Genomic DNA, 19,146 nt, shown 5'->3' on the forward strand with positions numbered 1-19,146 from the left:
TAGGCTATGTGCCCAATAGTTGCTTCTTTCAAGACCACGGTTGCTTATTTCTCTCCCAAAATCTGGCAACACTGGTTTGACGGCGTGTGTGTTGACGGGGACTCCCTCTTTCTTTGGTGTTTCGACCGGGTAGGCGTGGTTACGTCCAAGAGCGTTCACTGCTGCAACCACGCCCACCTGGTCGAAACACCAAAGAAAGAAGAGGGAGTCCTGTGTTGTGGAGTGTTCTCTGCTTGTGTGTTTGACTACGCGGTGCAGCTGCAGGTACTTAAACTTGTTTATTGTCGTCGCCATGGAGACGTTCAGCGTTTATCCTCATGTATAATAATGATAGAATGTCGGAGAAAGTAGATTTTAATCGATCGGTTGTGTGTCAGTGTTTTAGAATCCAGGTCAACGCTGTGTAGTTTGTAGCCATGGTTCAACATGACGCTTGTCTGTCATGGCGCTACTTGTTCCTGTGTTTTGACTGTGTTTACATTTACAACCCGTACATCTACATAAACGTTCAGATTTCAAATATAAAGTTCTGACCCCACGGCCACGGATGTAACAAGGTACGACGCCCGGGTCTAAGTACCCGTATCTTCCGTATTGTTCAATAAAAAGGCTTTTTAATCCGATCGGCCATTTAAAAAAGAAAGAAAAATGTACCAGAGTGCAATACACCTCCCCGACCGATAGGGGCGCGTAGTTGAAAGCATATGGAGAAAAATCGAAGAAAATGGCCGGCGATCGGATTAAAATGCTTTTTATTTAACAATACGGAAGATACGGGCACTTAGACCCGGGCGTTTTAACTTGTAACGTCCGTGGCCGTGGGGTCAGCACTTTATATTTGAAATGTGAACGTTTATGTAGATGTACGGGTTGTAAATGTAAAACATTCTCAAACCAGGAACACGTGGTTCCAAGACTGTCATTGGTGTGACAGTCATGTTTAAGGGCTATATAGCGCGGGAAGTTCTAGCTGTACTAAAAAAAAATACCAAGGATTTGTCGGTGACGTGACTGTCGTGCGCCGGTGGCTGCCCACCCCACCCACAATAATATCATACACGCGCGTCGATTGTTTTGGACGTCACTGTCGTGTCCTTGGTATATTTCTTGCTTCTGGATAAACGTAACGTTAATGTTGTTTAAAAACGTTTTATTTGTTTTCCATAAAAGAGGAATGTAAAAAAGTCATTTGTATGGCAGTGACAAATATTTCAGTATGTGTAACTGCATTTTGGTGTATATGAGCAGGAGTGGTGGAAAAAGTATTAAAGAATTAAACATTTACTTCAGTAAAAGTACAAAAGTATCGGTGTCAAAATGTACTTAAAGTACCAGTAGTAAAAGTACCAATAGGCTCTATTCACAGCAGCCATAATATGAAGACATTCACAGGTGTTACCAATGATACTAATGAAGGCTCTGTTCCATTCTGGTCAAACAGAGTCAGGGTGCTGATATTGTGCATGTTGGCTCACTGGAAACACTCTGCTACACCAGTGGGTCTACAGTTGGGGTCCAGGGACCCTCATGGGCTTCCAAATGGCCCCTTACAGGTGTGTTACTCTGAGAGTGTACAACGGGTCCATTTGGTTCCATTTGTACACTCTCAGAGTTATGGGGGTCGTGGAAACCACTGTGCTAGACTAAATGGAACAGTCTTCATTAGTATCATTGGTAACACCTGTGAAGGAAGTGATAATATGGCTGCTGTGCATAGAGCCTATTAAACATTGACTTCAGTAAAAGTACAAAAGTATCGGTGTCAAAATGTACTTAAAGTACCAGTAGTAAAAGTACCCATTATGTAGAATGTCCCATTTCACAAGTAATCATATGTATAAAATATTTTAAAATCTTTTAGAAATAGCAGATCATACGCATCACGATGCATAAAAATAGGATATATAGGGCTGAAGTTCAATCAAGTGGTTAATATATGTTTTGTTATAATAATCAAAATCTACAAAGTAACTAGTAACTAAAGTTCTCAAATAATTGTAGTGGAGTAAAAGTACAATATTTGCCTCCGAGATGTAGTGTATAGAATACAATTTTCAGCACTTGTAGAAGTATAAGTGCTGAAAATTGGAAATACTTCAGTAAAGTAAAAAATACCGCAAAGATTTACTTACGTACAGTACTTGAGTAAATATACTTAGTTACTTTCCACCACTGAGGATTTCCTAAGTGTCTGTCTTTGTAATGTGCACGTAATTTAGTCAAAAATCTATAAATATATTGACAATTTAATTGGTCAAAATAATTGCTTTTTTTCTGCAAACTTCTAAATAAAGTAATCAATCAATCAATCAATTAACCCAAAAATATCAGTAACCTATCTTAAGAGTAATGAAAAGTAAGTGAAGATTGTAGTGTGTATGTTTCTAACAGTGCTACCAACTGTTCTTGTGCAGGAGGCGACATCATGGATCTGCTTGACATGCCTGACTATGAGCACACAACGGACGAAAGCTTTCCTCCTCTTCCTCCACCTCGCTCCCCCGGCCAGGGAGGAGACGACGATCCTTTTGGAAACGGTGAGGTCAACACACACGCACGTACGCACGGTACCGGTACGCACACATGACGTTTCGTTGCTGTCGGGCAGACACCTCTTGTCTCCATGTTTTCACTTTGTGTGTATCTTTTTCGTAAATTAAAGGTAGAGTAAGTGCTATTTGTATTTTTTAGTTTTTTTTCTTTTTTGTTAACACATTGTGTGCCAAAAACAGTCCGGACCGTTTTTGAGAATCCAAACGAGAAGTGCCGTAAACGGTCCGGACCGTTTTTGACCCAATTCTATTTTTATACGTGGGGCCCACTTGGGGCGCTCTAACGAAACTTTGGGATCATCCAAGGAGTCTCTGAGAAGGAGAGGCCGGATGTGGATCCATGTCAAAAATCCTTCTCCTAACTCCTCGACTAAAAGCTTAAAGGGGATACATCATGAATTTCTTTTTTTTGGGGGGGGGGGGGTATTTTTTGGGCTCCCCAGTGTCTCTTGTACCCCAAAACATTTTTTTTTTAAACATTCAGTCATTCATTCTCATTTCAGAGATTTTCAGAATGGGCGTGTCTGAACAGGCCATCTCAGAATGGCAATGCAAGTGACATCATCATTTCTGCCCATGTATTTTGACAGACAGAATTGCTCAGTAGCACCCCTCTGCCCAAAAGGACGTTTTGGTATTGCAGCTGAAAAAGCTTGGAATGACAGACAGTCAGATTGTGAGAAAAAAAATCTGGATGTTTTTTAGGCTTACAACCTGTTTAATACGTATTAGGGGGCAATATTTATATATAATATATATTTTTTATATTCATGGTGTAGTCCCTTTAATATCTCCATTTCTTTTTAACGTGGTGGAAGTGAGCCGTTTTCGATCGGCGATCACTCTGCAATGGAGGATCGCGTTAGAAATATTATTGTTCCAGGCGTTAGTCGGGACCCTCCGCCGTCTCGCACGCACGCTTGTTTACATGCACTTCCGCGTCGGGGCTTCTACAGCACGAAACGTATCAACGTAAGTGGATGGAAGAATAGCAGGCACTGAACGTATAATATTTTAATAAACCTCTGGCACCCGATGTGTTAAAAAGGTTAAAGTACTATATTCTGATAGTAATCATTGCTACAGAGCGTTTGTTTGGTCACAGGGGTCTCTCCAGCTCTTTAGTAAACAGAATATAGTACATGCTCAGGTAGGTGACAAAATTTAAGCCAATCAGGAGAGTAATAAAGAGCTGGAGAAACATGGGAGACTCCTTTTACTGAACAAACACGCTATAGCAATGAGTACTATCAGAATATAGAGCTATTTAACACTTATTTTAACCAAAGCAAATCACTTACCCTACCATTAATCCATTAAGACCAGGAACGCGCCTGGGTCATTTTAAGATTGAAAAAATAGCAGATATACAAGCTAGTGCCGCTCATAAAAACACACACGCACGCACACTCACACGCACGCCATTGAACATTGGGCTTTTAAGCTTCATAATAATAAAAAACATGTTATTTGATAATTTTATACAAAAGAAAAAGAGAAAGAAGCTTGTAGATCAGCTATTTCAGTTATTTTATATTTTTAGCGGTGCCAACCGCTCTATACATGACTTTGTCTGTGTGTCCGTTTGTTTGAGCCTGGGATGAATGAGCACGGGATTGTAAACAGCTATAACTCCAGTTTGCAGCATGCCACCAAGTCCACATTTGGTATGTGGACTTAGACCACCAATAGGCACGAGCATGCATTGATGAAGTTATCAAAGAGGGGTCCAGGGACCCCCAGCGCCCGTATGAGCACGGGATGAGCATGGGATTTTCAACAGCTATAACTCCAGTTTGCAGCATGCCACCAAGTCCACATTTGGTATGTGGACTTAGACCACCAATAGGGACGAGCATGAATTGATGAAGTTATCAAAGCGGGGTCCAGGGACCCCCAGCGTATGTTATGTCCGTCCGCCTGTATGAGCACGGGATTTTAAACAGCTATAACTCCAGTTTGCAGCATGCCACCAAGTCCACATTTGGTATGTGGACTTAGACCACCAATAGGGACCAGCATGAATTGCTGAAGCCCCGCCCCCTCTGTCTTCCCATTGGCTGGCCTTCAAACAGCCATAACTCAAGTTCGCAGCATGCTACGGAGTACAAATTTTGTACATGCACTAAAACCAGCAATAGGGACGAACTGTAATTACTTAAGCCCCGCCCCCTCTGTCTGCCCATTGGCTGGGATTTAAACAGCCATCATTCCAGTTTGCAGCATGCTACCAAGTACAAATTTGGTAAGTGGACTCAGACCACCAATAGGGACGAACTGAAATGAGTTAAGCCCCGCCCCAAAGGCACCGCTTCCTTCACACGGGGTGTGATTTTTTTAAAATGCATGAACAATTTTCAACATGGAAACGATAATGACGATATGACAAATAATTGTGCTTATATCAAATAATTGCGATTAGACAACTATGTAATAATTGTGACTGGCCTATTGTTGTGTAACAACAGTTTATGTATTGCGCTTGGTGAATCAGAGTGTTTGACTGTGTGTGTTTGTGCTAGGGCTGGTAAATCAATATTCCATATTCAAATATTCCTCGAATATGGGGAAACATGTATTTTCTAATATAAATATTAATATTCGATAAAAATAAACATGTTTTTAATGTTTATTTGACAGGGACAATAGAAAAAACAATGTATCAAGTTATAAAAACAAACAAAATATATATTTTTATTGGATAAGAGCACGTGATACATTGTTTTTTGTATTGTCCCTGTAACATGAACATAAATATATATGCGATGTTCGGGCCAATTTATAAGACCAATTTTCAAATTTAATTTCTGAGGAATGTTAACAGCCCTAGTCTGTGCTGCTTGTACGCAGGTGAAGAAGGCGAGGTGTCCCAGCTGGCCGAGGTTCCTGCTGCTAAAAGGAAAGGAGTGAGGAGACCTCAGCCAAAGCTGGACTCTAACAGGTATGAAACTGCTCCATTTCACCCATCCATCCATCTTCAACCGCTTATCCGGAATTCGGGTCGCGGCGGTGGTGTAAAGTAACTAAGTACCTTTACTCAAGTACTGTACTTAAGTACAATGTTGAGGTATTTGTACTTTACTTTATTCCAAGTTCCACTAATTTTACTAATTTTCTACTAATTCACAATGCGTCGCGATGCAACGCACTGTGAGCTTGTAGATTTGCTCTTTTAAAATGGACTAATCTCTTTTGTAATCTTTCTCACTTTACTCTCTTTTCTGGCCTAATCTCCTGAATGATCTACAAGCTCGTAGTGCGGCTTGTAGATCTGCTATTTTTAGAAAGAATCGTGGAAAATGTGTGCAAATCTTTAAATATATATTTAAAGCGAACATTTTTAACTCAAATCTTTGCTTCTGGGGGGTCCCTTGAACAACATATTTTAAGATGGAGGTCCGCGTCCAAATGCATATTATTTTGGGGGTCCTTGACATGAAAAGACAAAAAACGAAAACGTTTGAAAACCACTGATATTTTAGCAACATACGTTTAAAAACATTTGTAGAATCCCCAGAAGCAAATATTTGAGTTACAAATGTTAGCCTTAAAAAAGAAATCTTCAAAGAGTTTTTGTTTTTAATTATTTTTATTATTATTTTTGAATAGCCAATTTCTTTTTTTTTAAATGACACAGATGCGTTCCCCGTCTATATGGGTTACGGCATACTGCGTAGCATTCTGCTGGTTCTTGCTTGTAAACTCAGCTGATAAAGACCAACAGAAAACTGTTGGTCTCGTTACTCTTACTGTTACTCTTTAAAACGAAAAAAAGGCTCCCAATTGTATTTGACGGTCACACAAAGGGTGTGACCTGTGAGCTGTAGAATCGACAACAGTGGTGGAAAAAGTACTCACATTTTTTAAGACCTGAGGCGATTCTTAATGTTTTTTTCTAAATCCTAACAGTTTTTTGAAAATAAATCTAAAAACATTTTTTTCACAATTTTTCAAAAATAGCAGATCTACAAGTTCATAGCGCGGCACTCGGTGCCGCGCTTGAGCTTGTATATCTGCTATTTTTGAATAGCCAAAGAAATTTAAAGTGACACAGATGCGTTCCAGGTCTTAATGGGTTAAGTAAGTTCAAAATTGACTTGAGTAAAAGGACAAAAGTATTGGCATCAAAATATACTTAAAAGTACTCAAACGTTTGAAAATAGCCGATCTACGAGCTTGTAGATTTATTTGAAATACATGAAAAAGTAATTGAAAAAACACGGCAGAAGGAAAATATCAGTCACCAGGAACCAAGGACGGGTGTTTCCGATGAATCTAACATGGTTAAAATGGAGTTTGAAATGAGGGGGCGTGTCAGTATGTTGCTGCTCACTTTTGAATGCGTAGTGTATTTCCAACAGATGTGTAATGTTAGATATGTTTGTGTTTCTAGGCTGGTGTCAGAGAGAGGACTGCCAGCTCTACGGACACTGTTCGATAATGTTCACTTCAAAGGCAAAGGACATGAGGTAAGCTTTGATGATGGGTCTTGGCGTTCTGCCAGTGTGAAGGGTTGGATTTGCTTGGGGGGGATGGGGTCAAATCCATGCCTCTGCATTTGATATCCCCACTCTGATCCATCCATTTTTTTTTACGTCTGGTATGGATTGTGTTTTATCCCTGCTTCTGGTCACACTGAATGAAATACACACGTTTGCTTTTGGGAAATGTAGAATGTCTGATATACTTGATCATATCAAACATAAATGGGATGATGTCTCTATTTTGGGCAAATGTTTTAACTCGTTCAATGCGGTGACGCATCTCTGTCATTTTAGATTTCTTTGGCTATTCGAAAATAACAGATCTACAAGCTCATAGCGCGGCACCGAGTGAGCTTGTAGATCTGCTATTTTTGAAAATCATGAAAATTTGTATATATAATATATATATATTTTTAAGTGAACATTTTTAACTCAAATCTTTGCTTCTGGGGGGTCCCTGGAACAAATCTTTTTTTGGTCCGCGGCCAAATACATATCATTTTGGGGGTCCTTGATATGAAAAAGTTTGCGAACCACTGATATTAATTTATAGCAACATACGTTTTTTTCAAAAAACGGTTAGGATTTAGAAGACATTTGTGAATGTATATTCAAAGATTTGCACACGATTTTTCAAAAATAGCAGATATACAAGCTCATTGAGCTTGTATATCTGCTATTTTGAATAGCCAACGAAATTGAAAATAATAAATAACCTTGTCTATGACAAAGTCTGTGTGTGTCTGTGTGTCCCGGGCTAATCTTGCAAAGCCGCTGGACCGATATCATGCCAAACTTTGCATGCACACTGCCAGTAGGCCACAGAAGTAATTGCCACATTATTGTATTATATACTAGACCCGTGCCCTATTCCGGGGCCTTGCAAGCCAAGAACGATGCTGGGAATTAAATTGGGAATACATTACACGCCCCACCTGTTTGTGCAATACTTTATCTTCCAGACACGCTGCCCGCATCTCTTCAGTCTCCGTCTTCTGTATGTCAGCAATAGACAGAACTCGTACTATTTACCATTACTCCAGAACGTGACGCAAATCCTGACCAATCCGTGAAACCGACGGGTCAGGTTGGCCAATCAGGGAAGCCAATGCCCACACCCCCACAAACACACTAGAGATTTGATGCGCCCCCACAGACCTGCGGACAGACAGATATATATCCACACACCCCCGGATCATTTGACATGCACACACACGGCAAGTTTGAGGACTGACGGCGCCCAAGTTATGCCAGGGACAAAGGGACGGACAGACAGACACGTCCCTGCTTGCTTCTAGTCCTTATATTGCATAAAGGGACTATCCTTTTTAAATTGTTTTTTTTCTTTTTCTTAAAATAATTGTAATAAAAAAGAGAGAAGTTAACCAGAACCAGGGATGTGTTTTCAATGAGTTTAACATTCATTAGAAGGACAGTATCGTTCAATGAGCTTATATAGGGTGTTGTCAATATATGCCGTTGTATATTATTGTTTGTCTTTAAATGTTGCGATGAATTGAATACACAGGACCTCAATGGAAATAAGCCCGGGGCTTATTGGGTTATCCTTTTAGCATTATTTTGTATAAATCTGTTTAAAGGACAACTTTGGTTTTTTACAACCAATGTTTATGTTTTAGATTGTAATTAAAGTAAATAAAAGATGAGTGTTAAAACATTTAAATTTACTGCTTTCTATAGTTTTAGCAATTTTCACAATCTTTTTTACAGTGTTTTCACAGTGGGCGGGGGCATTCTGTCCGGTGGCTAAATATGCCTTTTTTTAACACATTAACCCGGCGTTTTATTTATTATTATTTACAGTAGCTCTTCTAGCCCCCAATAACTCACATCTGGCCATCTCAGACAGCCGGACCTTTTTTATTGTGTAAAAAAGGCATATTTAGCCACCGGACAGAATGCCCCCGCCCACTGTAAAAAATATCGCAAAAAATGCTAAAACTATAGAAAGCAGTAAATGAAAAAAAAATTACACTCATCATTTATTTACTTTAATTACAAGCTAAAATATAAACCTTAGTTGTAAAAAACCAAAGTTGTCCTTTAAGTATTCAATCAATCACATTTACATAATGGGCCTTTTGAGTGATGGGGTGTGGAAATTCAGTGGCCCTCTCCATCATTACATCAAAGTTGCCCACCCCCAATTAAGAAAATGTTCCCCCCTCTCTCGCTTTTGTATATATTTTTTACAAAGTGTGTGTGTGTGTGTGTGTGTGTGTGTGTGTGTGGTCAGACTGAAGACCTGAGGCTCCTCATGCACAAGATGGAGAACTGGGCCCACAGGCTGTACCCCAAAATGCAGTTTGAGAACTTCATAGACAAAGTGGAGAAGCTCGGTGCCAAAAAAGACGTGCAGGTGAGCTGTACATGCTGAGTGCTGCGCGAGAAAAAAGGACGCTCTGCTTCCAAATTCCGCTGTTTTTCACCGTTTTTTTTTTCTTTCATGCCGTTTGGTGAACACCCCAAGGTTGGTGCCCTGTGCTGCGCTGCTTTTATCCTCCAGATTGGGACGTTCACGGCATATACACGAGTCGCAGCATGTCTGTGTGTCAGGATGCGAGGCAACACTCACACAATCACGTGCAGCATGCGTCCCCTCCCCCTGCACCTAATGGCTGTACATGGGGCCGACGCGTGCTTTAGCGTGATTGTGTGAGTGTTGCTTCAGGAAGTAAATTCCTAGCCTCGATCTCCAGGCTTTTATTTTTTTGTTTTGCTAAAAAATAAAAGCTTGGAAATTCCTGTCCCAGCTGTTGGTACGCAAAAGTGCCTTGCGTCGTCTGATGTGCCGCGCATTATTTATTTTGGGTGCGCATGCGCACCTGTGCACCAGTTATATGCACCCCTGTTAATTATCCCCTTTTTCCCCGCACCTTTAGACGTGTATAAAGCGAATACGACTAGACATGCCCTTGACCCACGAGGATTTCATCGGTAAAGATGGTAAGTCATTTAACCACTTAAACCCTCAAGACTTTGTAAACTTCCTTTGGCTCGGTACTTGGTCTGCTCTTTTCCCCCCTCTACTACCCCTCTACTACACCAATGCGTTGTGAGCTTGTAGATCTGCTATTTTTAGAAAAATCTTGAAAATTTGCGCAAATCATTTTTAACTCAAATCTTTGCTTCTGGGGGTCCCTGGAACAAAATAAGTTTAGATGGGAGGGGGTCCGCGGACAAATACATATTATTTTGGGGGTCCTTGACAGGAAAAATGTTTGAAAACCATTGAAAATATAGCAACATAAGTAAAAAATAAATAAAAAAAAACTTTAGGAAAAAAAAAACTTTTAGGATTTAGAAGACATTTGTAAAATCCCCAGAAGCAAAGATTTGAGTTAAAAACTTCCGCTTTAAAAAAGTATGTATATATTCAAACTAAAGATTTGCACACATTTTCACGATAAAAAAATAAAATAGCAGATCTACAAGCTCGTAGCGCGGCACTCGGTGCCGCACTACAACAACAACTTTCAGTCGTGGGATTAGTTTTAGCTTTAATCCCCCATACTGTATAATAGTGAAATTAATACATGTAAGTCCCCATCAGATAGTATGCTGTTTTTACATTTTGTGTAAACTTTGCACACACACACCTCTCAGGTGAGGAAGACATGGGCGTGCGCAGGGACGAGCAGGACTTTGGGGAACGGGACCCGTTCGGAGGAGGAGAGGGGATCTTTCCCGATGAACCCCAAGGACCAGTCCACTCCACCCCCGCTCCGGCCTTCCCCCGCTCCACTCCGGCTCCGGCGTACCACTCCACCCCGGCCTCCTCCTCCTCCTCGGCCCCGTCGCTGACCGAAGAGCAGCGGCAGCGCATGGAGCGCAACAAGCAGCTGGCCCTGGAGAAGCGTCTGGCCCGCAAGCAACACCTGCAGCAACAGCAGACAGGTAGAGAGCAGTGGTGTGAAGTAACTAAGTACATGTACTCAAGTACTGTAGTTAAACACAATTTTTACTTTACTAGAGTATTTCTACACTAGTAACTCCACTACATCTCAGAGGCAAACATTATACTTTTACTCCACTACAATTATTTGAAAACTTTAGTTACTAGTTACCTTGCAGATCTAAATTATTACATTATGAAACATACATTAACCAATTTAGCCCTATTTTATACCTAGGCTATTTGAAAATAGCCGATCTACAAGCTCACAAAGTGTCGCGATGCGACACCTTGTGAGCCTATAGATCTGCTATTCTCAAACATTTTAGTACTTTTACATTTGATAATTTAAGTACATTTTGATAGCAAAACTCTAGGCTCTATTCACAGCAGCCATATTATGAAGACATTCACAGGTGTTACCAATGATACTAATGAAGGCTCTGTTCCATTCTAGTCAAACAGAGTCAGGGTGCTGATATTGTGCATGTTGGCTCACTGGAAACACTCTGTTACACCAGTGGGTCTACAGTTGGGGTCCAGGGACCCTCATGGGCTTCCAAATGGCCCCTTACAGGTGTGTAACTCTGAGAGTGTACAAATGGAACGGGTCCATTTGGTTCCATTTGTTCCATTGGTTTCATTTGGTTCCATTTGTACACTTTCAGAGTTATGGGGGTTGTGGAAACCACTGTGCTAGACTAAATGGAACAGAGCCTTCATTAGTATCACTAGACCATACCCGGTGAAAGGCGCAGGTGAAAGTAGTTGCAAAGTTGGGGTTAATGCACGTTAATTGCACGCAATATAGTCACACAGCATGACTTGCAATTTATTTTATATATATATATATATATATATATATATATATATATATATATATATATATATATATATATATTAAAACATTTTTTAACATGATCGACTGATACTGACATTTAACGTGTGCTCCGCTCATAACAATATATCATTAGAAACGTGTAACGTTGTGTTCTGGAGATCAATATGAAAATCCTTCTTGATGGCTTCCCACCCTTTTTCAGACACGTCGGCCTCCCAACCTGTCTCTTCCAACGTAGCGGCGGAAGAACCGTCCACGAGCTCCTCTCAGAGGGAAAATCAGGCAGAAGATGTGGACCAGGCTTCAGTCCAGGCTCAAGATGTGAACCTGGGAGACCAGGCTAAAGATATGGACCAAAACAAACTGGTAAGGCTACTTCTTGGCTTTAAACCTACAACTCATCTAACCCCTGCTCATTTTGCTAGGGTTGGATGGCTCAGGGTTGAGGACAGAGTACAGCAACTTGCAATGGGCCTGGTCTGCAAGATACACCACAACATTAAGATACCCATGTACCTGTCAAAGTACTTCAAAAACGTAAATGAAGTCAACAATCACAACACCAGAGGTAGCTTCCATTGATTACGTCCAACCCAGATTTGGCACAAACAAGGGGTTGAACTGGTTCTCCTGCTATAAAACAAAAATGCGGAATGCCCCACCAAAAGGAGTAAAGGAGTGTAAAACCCTACTCACTTTCAAAACTGCCCTAAAAGAACACCTTCAGGAGGCTGTAATTCAAAACTGGCCCCTGTCAAAGTCATAACCTAGCCCCCCCCACCCCGAACTGTTTACTGTACATATGTTTTGTTTTTCTTACCTTTAAAATATTAATATTATGTTCTGCATAGTAGTGTTTATCTGTCTGTCATTTAATGTCTCCATGAATTGAGTACGTGAGAGGACCCCATTTGAAACAAGCCATTGCGGCTTTTCTGGGTCTTTTTCAATCCTATTTAGTTGACCGTGTATTGTGAACTGTACTTCCATGTGCTTTTTTCTCTGCAAACTTCTAAATAAAGTATTCATCAAAAACCAGGGACACCAGGCAGAAGGTGTGGACCCGGGACATCAGGCTACAGATGTGGACCAGGGACCTCAGGCTACAGATGTGGACCAGGGACCTCAGGCTATAGATGTGGACCAGGGAGACCAGGCTTCAGACCAAGGTTATAATAGTTTGGGATTTTTCATTATAGTTTAGTTTTAGTTCCATTTTTTTTCGAATTCAGTTTGTTTTTAGAGCGGGTTTGATAGTCTTTATTCGTTTTTATTTTTGTGACAACGCTTAGTTTTAGTTTAGTTTTTATTAGTTTTAGTGTTAGTTTTTTTCATACTTTGGGTTATTTGTCAGGTGCAGGATTCAAAGAGGTCAGAGTAAGTATTGTGTAATAAAAACTCAACAAAAGATACCATTTAAACATATATATATATATATATATATATATATATATATATATCAGGGGTCGCGCTAGGATTTTAATCTGCCGGTCCCAATGTCCGGAAGGATTCAAATTTATTGGACATCTGACAAAAACAACGGTCATAATTATTTGTATGCATTAATGACAAGCAGGTGCGTAAATACAGCATAACAATTAGGCCTACAGCATTATATTTTGGATTGAGCTATTTGGAAATGAACCATCATACTATACACATTTTATATAGCAGGGTCATCTTACACAAATACATTAATTACCTACACTAGACCATACCCGGTCGGCGCAGCGCATCCGTGGGGGGATATGCGCACATGATCTGGCAACCCGGGAGGCAGTTCGTCCCATAGCTGGGCAGCCCCGTAACCATGGCGACAGTGTTTGACACAAAAACGCTAATAAGAAGCTGAGATTTGACGAAATTGAAAAACGGGCTTCACAGTTGCGTTCAGATGGTAATGGTCAATGGCTGTGTGCAAAATCAGAGCAATTGGTCCAGCCAGTGAGGAGAACCGGGTATCTTCACTCACGTACTCACCACTACTACAGAGGTTACTAGAATTATAGTAGGATTACCATTTGCGCATGCTGCGTGCGTAATGGTTTCTCAATAATCAATTGCGTTTGTATGCATTTTCTAATCAAAGGGCACTGCACAAAATTGGGCATTTCAGATGAATCCTTCATAACGTGGCTCAGCTGACCTGTTAGGGCAATAAATATAGACCACTACTCACTCACAGGAGGTTATACTGTATAATTAGACAGTGGATGCGGTCCGTGCGTCTATTTGGGACAGCCGTGGGAAAGTTGATGAGTTGTGAGAATCTTGTCGTGTCCTCATAGAGCTATTCAGTTCAAAGTGGTAATGTTTTGACGTGTCCACCTCATAGAGTTGAAAATAGGTCCACGATTATGATTAACGTCATGTTTCACCTCGATGCCATAGTTGCAGTAGCCTATAGCTGTTGTGAATAGTATTTACGCATCTGTGTTAGATTTCATCTTCAACCTGCACTGTTTTTAAACTGTAGGGCAACTTGCCAACTTTACTCACAAGTGCCCTTGTATTAGCCTAGTATCTGTAACATATTCTAACTAGTAATGATACAACTTGTGTGTGACTGGCTGTTAAATACACAACTTTATATAATGTAACTTGTAACCGGACCGCGGACTGCCGAGACCGCTGGCTACGCAGCAGCAGCAACAACTAGCTCTCTTCTTCTTCCTGTTGTACCTTCACAATAAAGTGTCTCCCATTTACCGCCCAATGCAGCACATTTACACTGGTTATTATTAACAGGAAATAGGTGTAACCTAACAACGTGTAACCTCGGTCCCAGCCTCACTTATCTGCGAAAAGAAGAGCCTGGTCACGACCTAAAGCAGCGAGTGTCCAGGAAGTCCTGAGTGGACAGATTTCCGTTTCCCCCGGAAACGATATTTTTTGACCAATCACAACACTCGTTTCATTCACGGAGAATGTTAACAGATTTGTAAAGCATCAACGTCATTTCCTTGGGCGGTACTTCCGCCAAATTCAACCATTTCCGGTTGTCAACTTCCTAGACAACCAACATCGCAGGTCTTGCCCGGGGTGAACAACGTGTGACAAACTCTTTTCTTTCTACATCTAGTACGTCTCTCTCTCTCTCTCTCTTCCAGAAACACACGCACGCTAGAGAGAGAGAGAGAAAGAAAGATCGAGCGAGAGAGCGAGAGAGCGAGAGAGAGCGAGAGAGCGAGAGAGAGCGAGAGAGCGAGAGAGAGCGAGCTTGCAAAGCAGAGGATTTGAAATGTGCCTAATTTTGCGGTGATAATTAATGAACAGCCGTGTCATTATCAACCGGTCAGGATGTCCGGAGAGATTTATTTTTTCCGGTCTTTGTCATAAAAAAACGGTCAAAACCGGCAATTATCGGACTAACGCGACCTCTGATATATATATATGTATATAGAGTATAGTAACAGAATATATATATATATATATATATATATATATATATATATATATATTCTGTTATTGTTGGACAATCAGAAAAACGAAAACAAAGTGCATTTTGTCTATAATTTTGTTTTAGTTAATTTTGTAAACACAAAATACAGTTTCAGTTAGTTTCTTTTAATATAGTTTTTATTTAGTTTCATTAACAAAACTGTTTATTTTATTTTTTTATTTTCGTTTTTATTTTTTCCCCCAGTTTTCATTAACTATAATAACCTTGCTTCAGACCAGGCTAAAGATATTGACCAGGGAGACCAGGCTGAAGATATGGACCAGGGACATCAGGCTGCAGATGTGGACCAGGGACATCAGGCTGCAGATGTGGACCAGGGACATCAGGCTGCAGATGTGGACCAGGGACATCAGGCTGCAGATGTGGACCAGGGACATCAGGCTACAGATGTGGACCAGGGACATCAGGCTGCAGATGTGGACCAGGGACATCAGGCTACAGATGTGGACCAGGGAGAACAGGCTACAGATGTGGACCAGGGAGCCCAGGCTGCGGCTGAGAAGCAGAACCAGAGCAGCAGTGTGGAGGGAGCCTTCAAACCTCCTCACAAAGACTCTCTGCTGCCCCCAGGTTCTCCCCCGTGTGGCGCTGTTCCTCAGCTTAGCAATGTCTAGTATGAGGGACCAGTATTAGAACCGGGCAACATGAGACTAGATATCATCTGAGATTTTGGACTTAAGGGGACAGTTCACCCCCAAAATTGCTTTTTTTCTATCAATTAGTCACCCTATGGAGACTTGAATTCATATTCAAGTCTCATTGGGACATTTGTTTTGTTTTTGTCGCATTCCTAAGCCAATAATTTGATGACCGGCAGTGGTTCCGGTAGGAGACACAAAGAGTCTCCAGGGTCCCCACGGTCATGAAATTCCTGGAAATATTTTGAAATTAAAAATAAATAAATCCAGTACTGGAAAAGGTTTGGAATTGATCAAACTTCATCAAAGGTCCTGGAATTTATCAAAGGTCCTGGAAAAATATTTGGCTATGCATTGTTTTTGGCTATTGATTATTTTTAATACAAAACCTTTTCATAAACATGTATAACATTACACGAAATATGTAACATAAGTAGTTTTTCGCCGAACAGGCTGTGTAACACCCCATCCGCACTGCCAGCGATGCGACGTGACGCGACGCGAGTGGGCGATTAAATCTCATTAAAATACATGTTTTTGAATGAGACCGTCCTGACCTACCGCAAGCGACAACGAACCGTGCAACGACGTCGTCCACCCCTCCTATTTTCGCTTGCAGGCTCTATTTGAGCGAGGTTTCGCGGCTGTGCCCCACCCCCAAACACTTTTTATTGTTTTTTATTTATTTATTTTGCTACACTGCCTATCTTTGGGCATTGTACATAGGAGTAAGAGACACATTATTGCGCTGAATGATTGTTCTATAGGCCTGGAAATTGGGCTAAATATTCTGGAAAAGTTTTGGAAAAGTTTTGGAAATTCATTGCTAAAAATGTGTGGGGACCCTGAGTCTCCTTTGTGTCTCCTACCGGAACCGCTGCCTACCGGTCCGCTGTTCATCAAATTATTGACTTAGGAATGCGACAAAAACAAAAAAAATATCCATGAATTCAAGTCTCTATGGGGTGACTAATCGATAGAAAAAAAGTATTTTTTGGGTAAACTATCCCTTTAAGGTGTTGTCTTTTCCTTGCCACTTCAGAAATTGTCCAACGTTTTCCAAAATAGCAAAAAATAGCTGATCGTTGCGATGCAACCCGATATTTTGGAACATTTTTGCTACAATAAAATGTTCTAAGAGAGTTCTCTAAAACTGAGTAACTGTCCAACAGCCACTCGCCAACAACCACGGGATACTTCACAAATGAACAGAACTCTCAATGAGGCAAACCTACTTGTAACAGATGAGAATATGTGATAATTAAGGTGACATTTAATGACAACTGCTGCATGCAATGAAAATACAAGCTCACAGCGCATCACGTCGTGTTGCGAGCTTGTACTGTAGATCTGCTATTTTATAGAATTCTTTTTTTTGGGGGGAATTTGATACTATCCTAACAATATGATTTGCTTTAGTCCATAACGTCCTCCTTTGTACCATCAATGTTTGGGTCAATAAGTCATACAGTGTACAGTATGTTGACTTGATGTAGATTTTTCTGTGATATTTTATCAAATAAATTGACATGCGTTAACAAGAGGTACTTGCAAGAGATGTCCTAAGGCATACATGGGCAACTGGCGGCTCAACCTTCACTTAATGCGGCCCGCAGGTTAATCATCAGATTACTGATATATTATTGATTTCAGCTGTTACAATTTACTTCAGTCTATATTAGTAGTTCAAGGTTCAAGGTTGTACTTTGTGTACAGGTACATAAGAGTAAAACTTATTTTGGTTTGGTTAATGACTAATATTACAATTCTATTGTCTTTTTTCTTGTCCAATGTATTTGTATTTAAGTTCATAAAGTTAACAAGTATAACTAAATGCTATCTGGATTCCAATTAAAACATTGGAATCCAGATATGGTGGAGTAGTTTTGAGCTTGTAGATCGGCTATTTTTGCTACTTTTTTGTGACAGAATGGCGAAAAAAAGTTAAAATACGTAGAGACAATATATGCAATGTGGCCCTCTGGAGTGAGTGTGGAAATATAGTGGCCCTCTCCATCATCAAAGTTGCCCACCCCTGTCATAAGGCTATGTTCAGACTGACTGACTGACTGATAATTTCTTGAACCACATGATTACTGTAGGTGGTTTGAATTGCGATTCAAATCTGACTTCTAAAAGATGTCTCAGGCTGGACACTGGACACCTGTTTTATGGCGGTGTCGCTGAAAATGGACAATCTATGCACTTGCATCACAATGCATTGTGAGCTTTTAGATCTGTGAGCAACATCCTACGACAGAGTAAAAGGTAAGCATTACTGACGCCTATGTCCACAGTAACCAATGCAGATAAGTCGACACTGTCTGAAAACCAAACCCCTTCTGATGACTTGTGGTGGAAAAAGTACTTTTTTTTTTACTTAAGTAAAAGTTTCAATACTGCAATGTAGAAATCCTCTGTTACAAGTAAAAGTCCAGAATTCAAAATTTATTTGACAAAAGGTACAAAAGTATTGGTATAAAAATGTACTTAAAAGCACCAAAAGTAGAAAGCACTCATTGTGCAGAATGTCCCGTTACACACGTTTTCAAATGTATAAATGTATTAAAATCATTTGAAAATAGCAGATCTACAAGCTCACAATGCTTCGCATCGCGACGCATTGTGAGCTTGTAGATCGGCTATTTTCAAATGGCCTAAATGTATATAGGCCTGAAGTGGTTAATGTATGTTTTGTTATAATAATCCAAATCCACAAAGTAACAAGTAACTAAAGTTTTCAAATAAATGTAGTGTATTAAAAGTACAATATTTGGATCCCAGATGTAGTGGAATAGAAGTAAAATAATTGGAAATTGGAAACACTCAAGTAAGGTAGAAATCCCTCAAAATTGTACTTAAGTACAGCACTTACAGTAAGTAAATGTACTTAGTTACTTTCCACCACTGTGCAAATAACAGTGTGGTCAGTAAGTCTCAAAGAGTAGATCAGAAAGACATTAGGTTTGGCTGCAGTCTGAACAAAGGCCTTTTGATGTGACAGTGAAGGTGCTATGCAGTAACCGGCTGTTTGATATGAGAGCACGCGTTCAGTGTGTCTGTATTATGTTCATGTTCAGCCGGTCTGTGCTTAGAAAGTTAAGTGTTCTATGACTTGTAGTGGCACAAAAAAAAATATCCAGGAAGTCAAAGTGTATTAAAGGGATAGTTCACCCCCAAAATGCTTTTTTTTCTATCAATTACACACCCCATGGAGTCTTGAATTGATGGAGATTATTTTGTTTCAGAGTT

At 40.4% G+C, this 19,146-nt stretch overlaps 1 protein-coding gene across 3 annotated transcripts; it reads left to right on the forward strand.

Moving 5' to 3' along the window:
* The first annotated feature begins 200 nt into the window (after positions 1-200).
* On the forward strand, positions 201-17,435 carry tipin (timeless interacting protein). 3 transcript variants are annotated; one of them, XM_084081681.1, is made up of 10 exons: positions 201-264; positions 2,415-2,537; positions 5,403-5,493; positions 6,946-7,021; positions 9,294-9,416; positions 9,940-10,003; positions 10,664-10,954; positions 11,996-12,159; positions 12,833-12,962; positions 15,470-17,435. In XM_084081681.1, exons 2-10 carry the CDS (start codon positions 2,426-2,428, stop codon positions 15,868-15,870), a joined length of 1,452 nt encoding a protein of 483 aa, XP_083937807.1. In that variant the 5' UTR covers positions 201-264; positions 2,415-2,425; the 3' UTR covers positions 15,871-17,435. The 3 variants fall into 3 exon arrangements, with proteins under 3 accessions (XP_083937807.1, XP_083937808.1, XP_083937809.1); XM_084081682.1 differs by having other exon boundaries at positions 15,497-17,435; XM_084081683.1 differs by having other exon boundaries at positions 15,475-15,496.
* Positions 17,436-19,146: the final 1,711 nt, after the last annotated feature.

This window comes from Gymnoscopelus microlampas (assembly GCF_963454915.1).
Source record: "Gymnoscopelus microlampas genome assembly, chromosome: 16".
Taxonomy (NCBI): domain Eukaryota; kingdom Metazoa; phylum Chordata; class Actinopteri; order Myctophiformes; family Myctophidae; genus Gymnoscopelus; species Gymnoscopelus microlampas.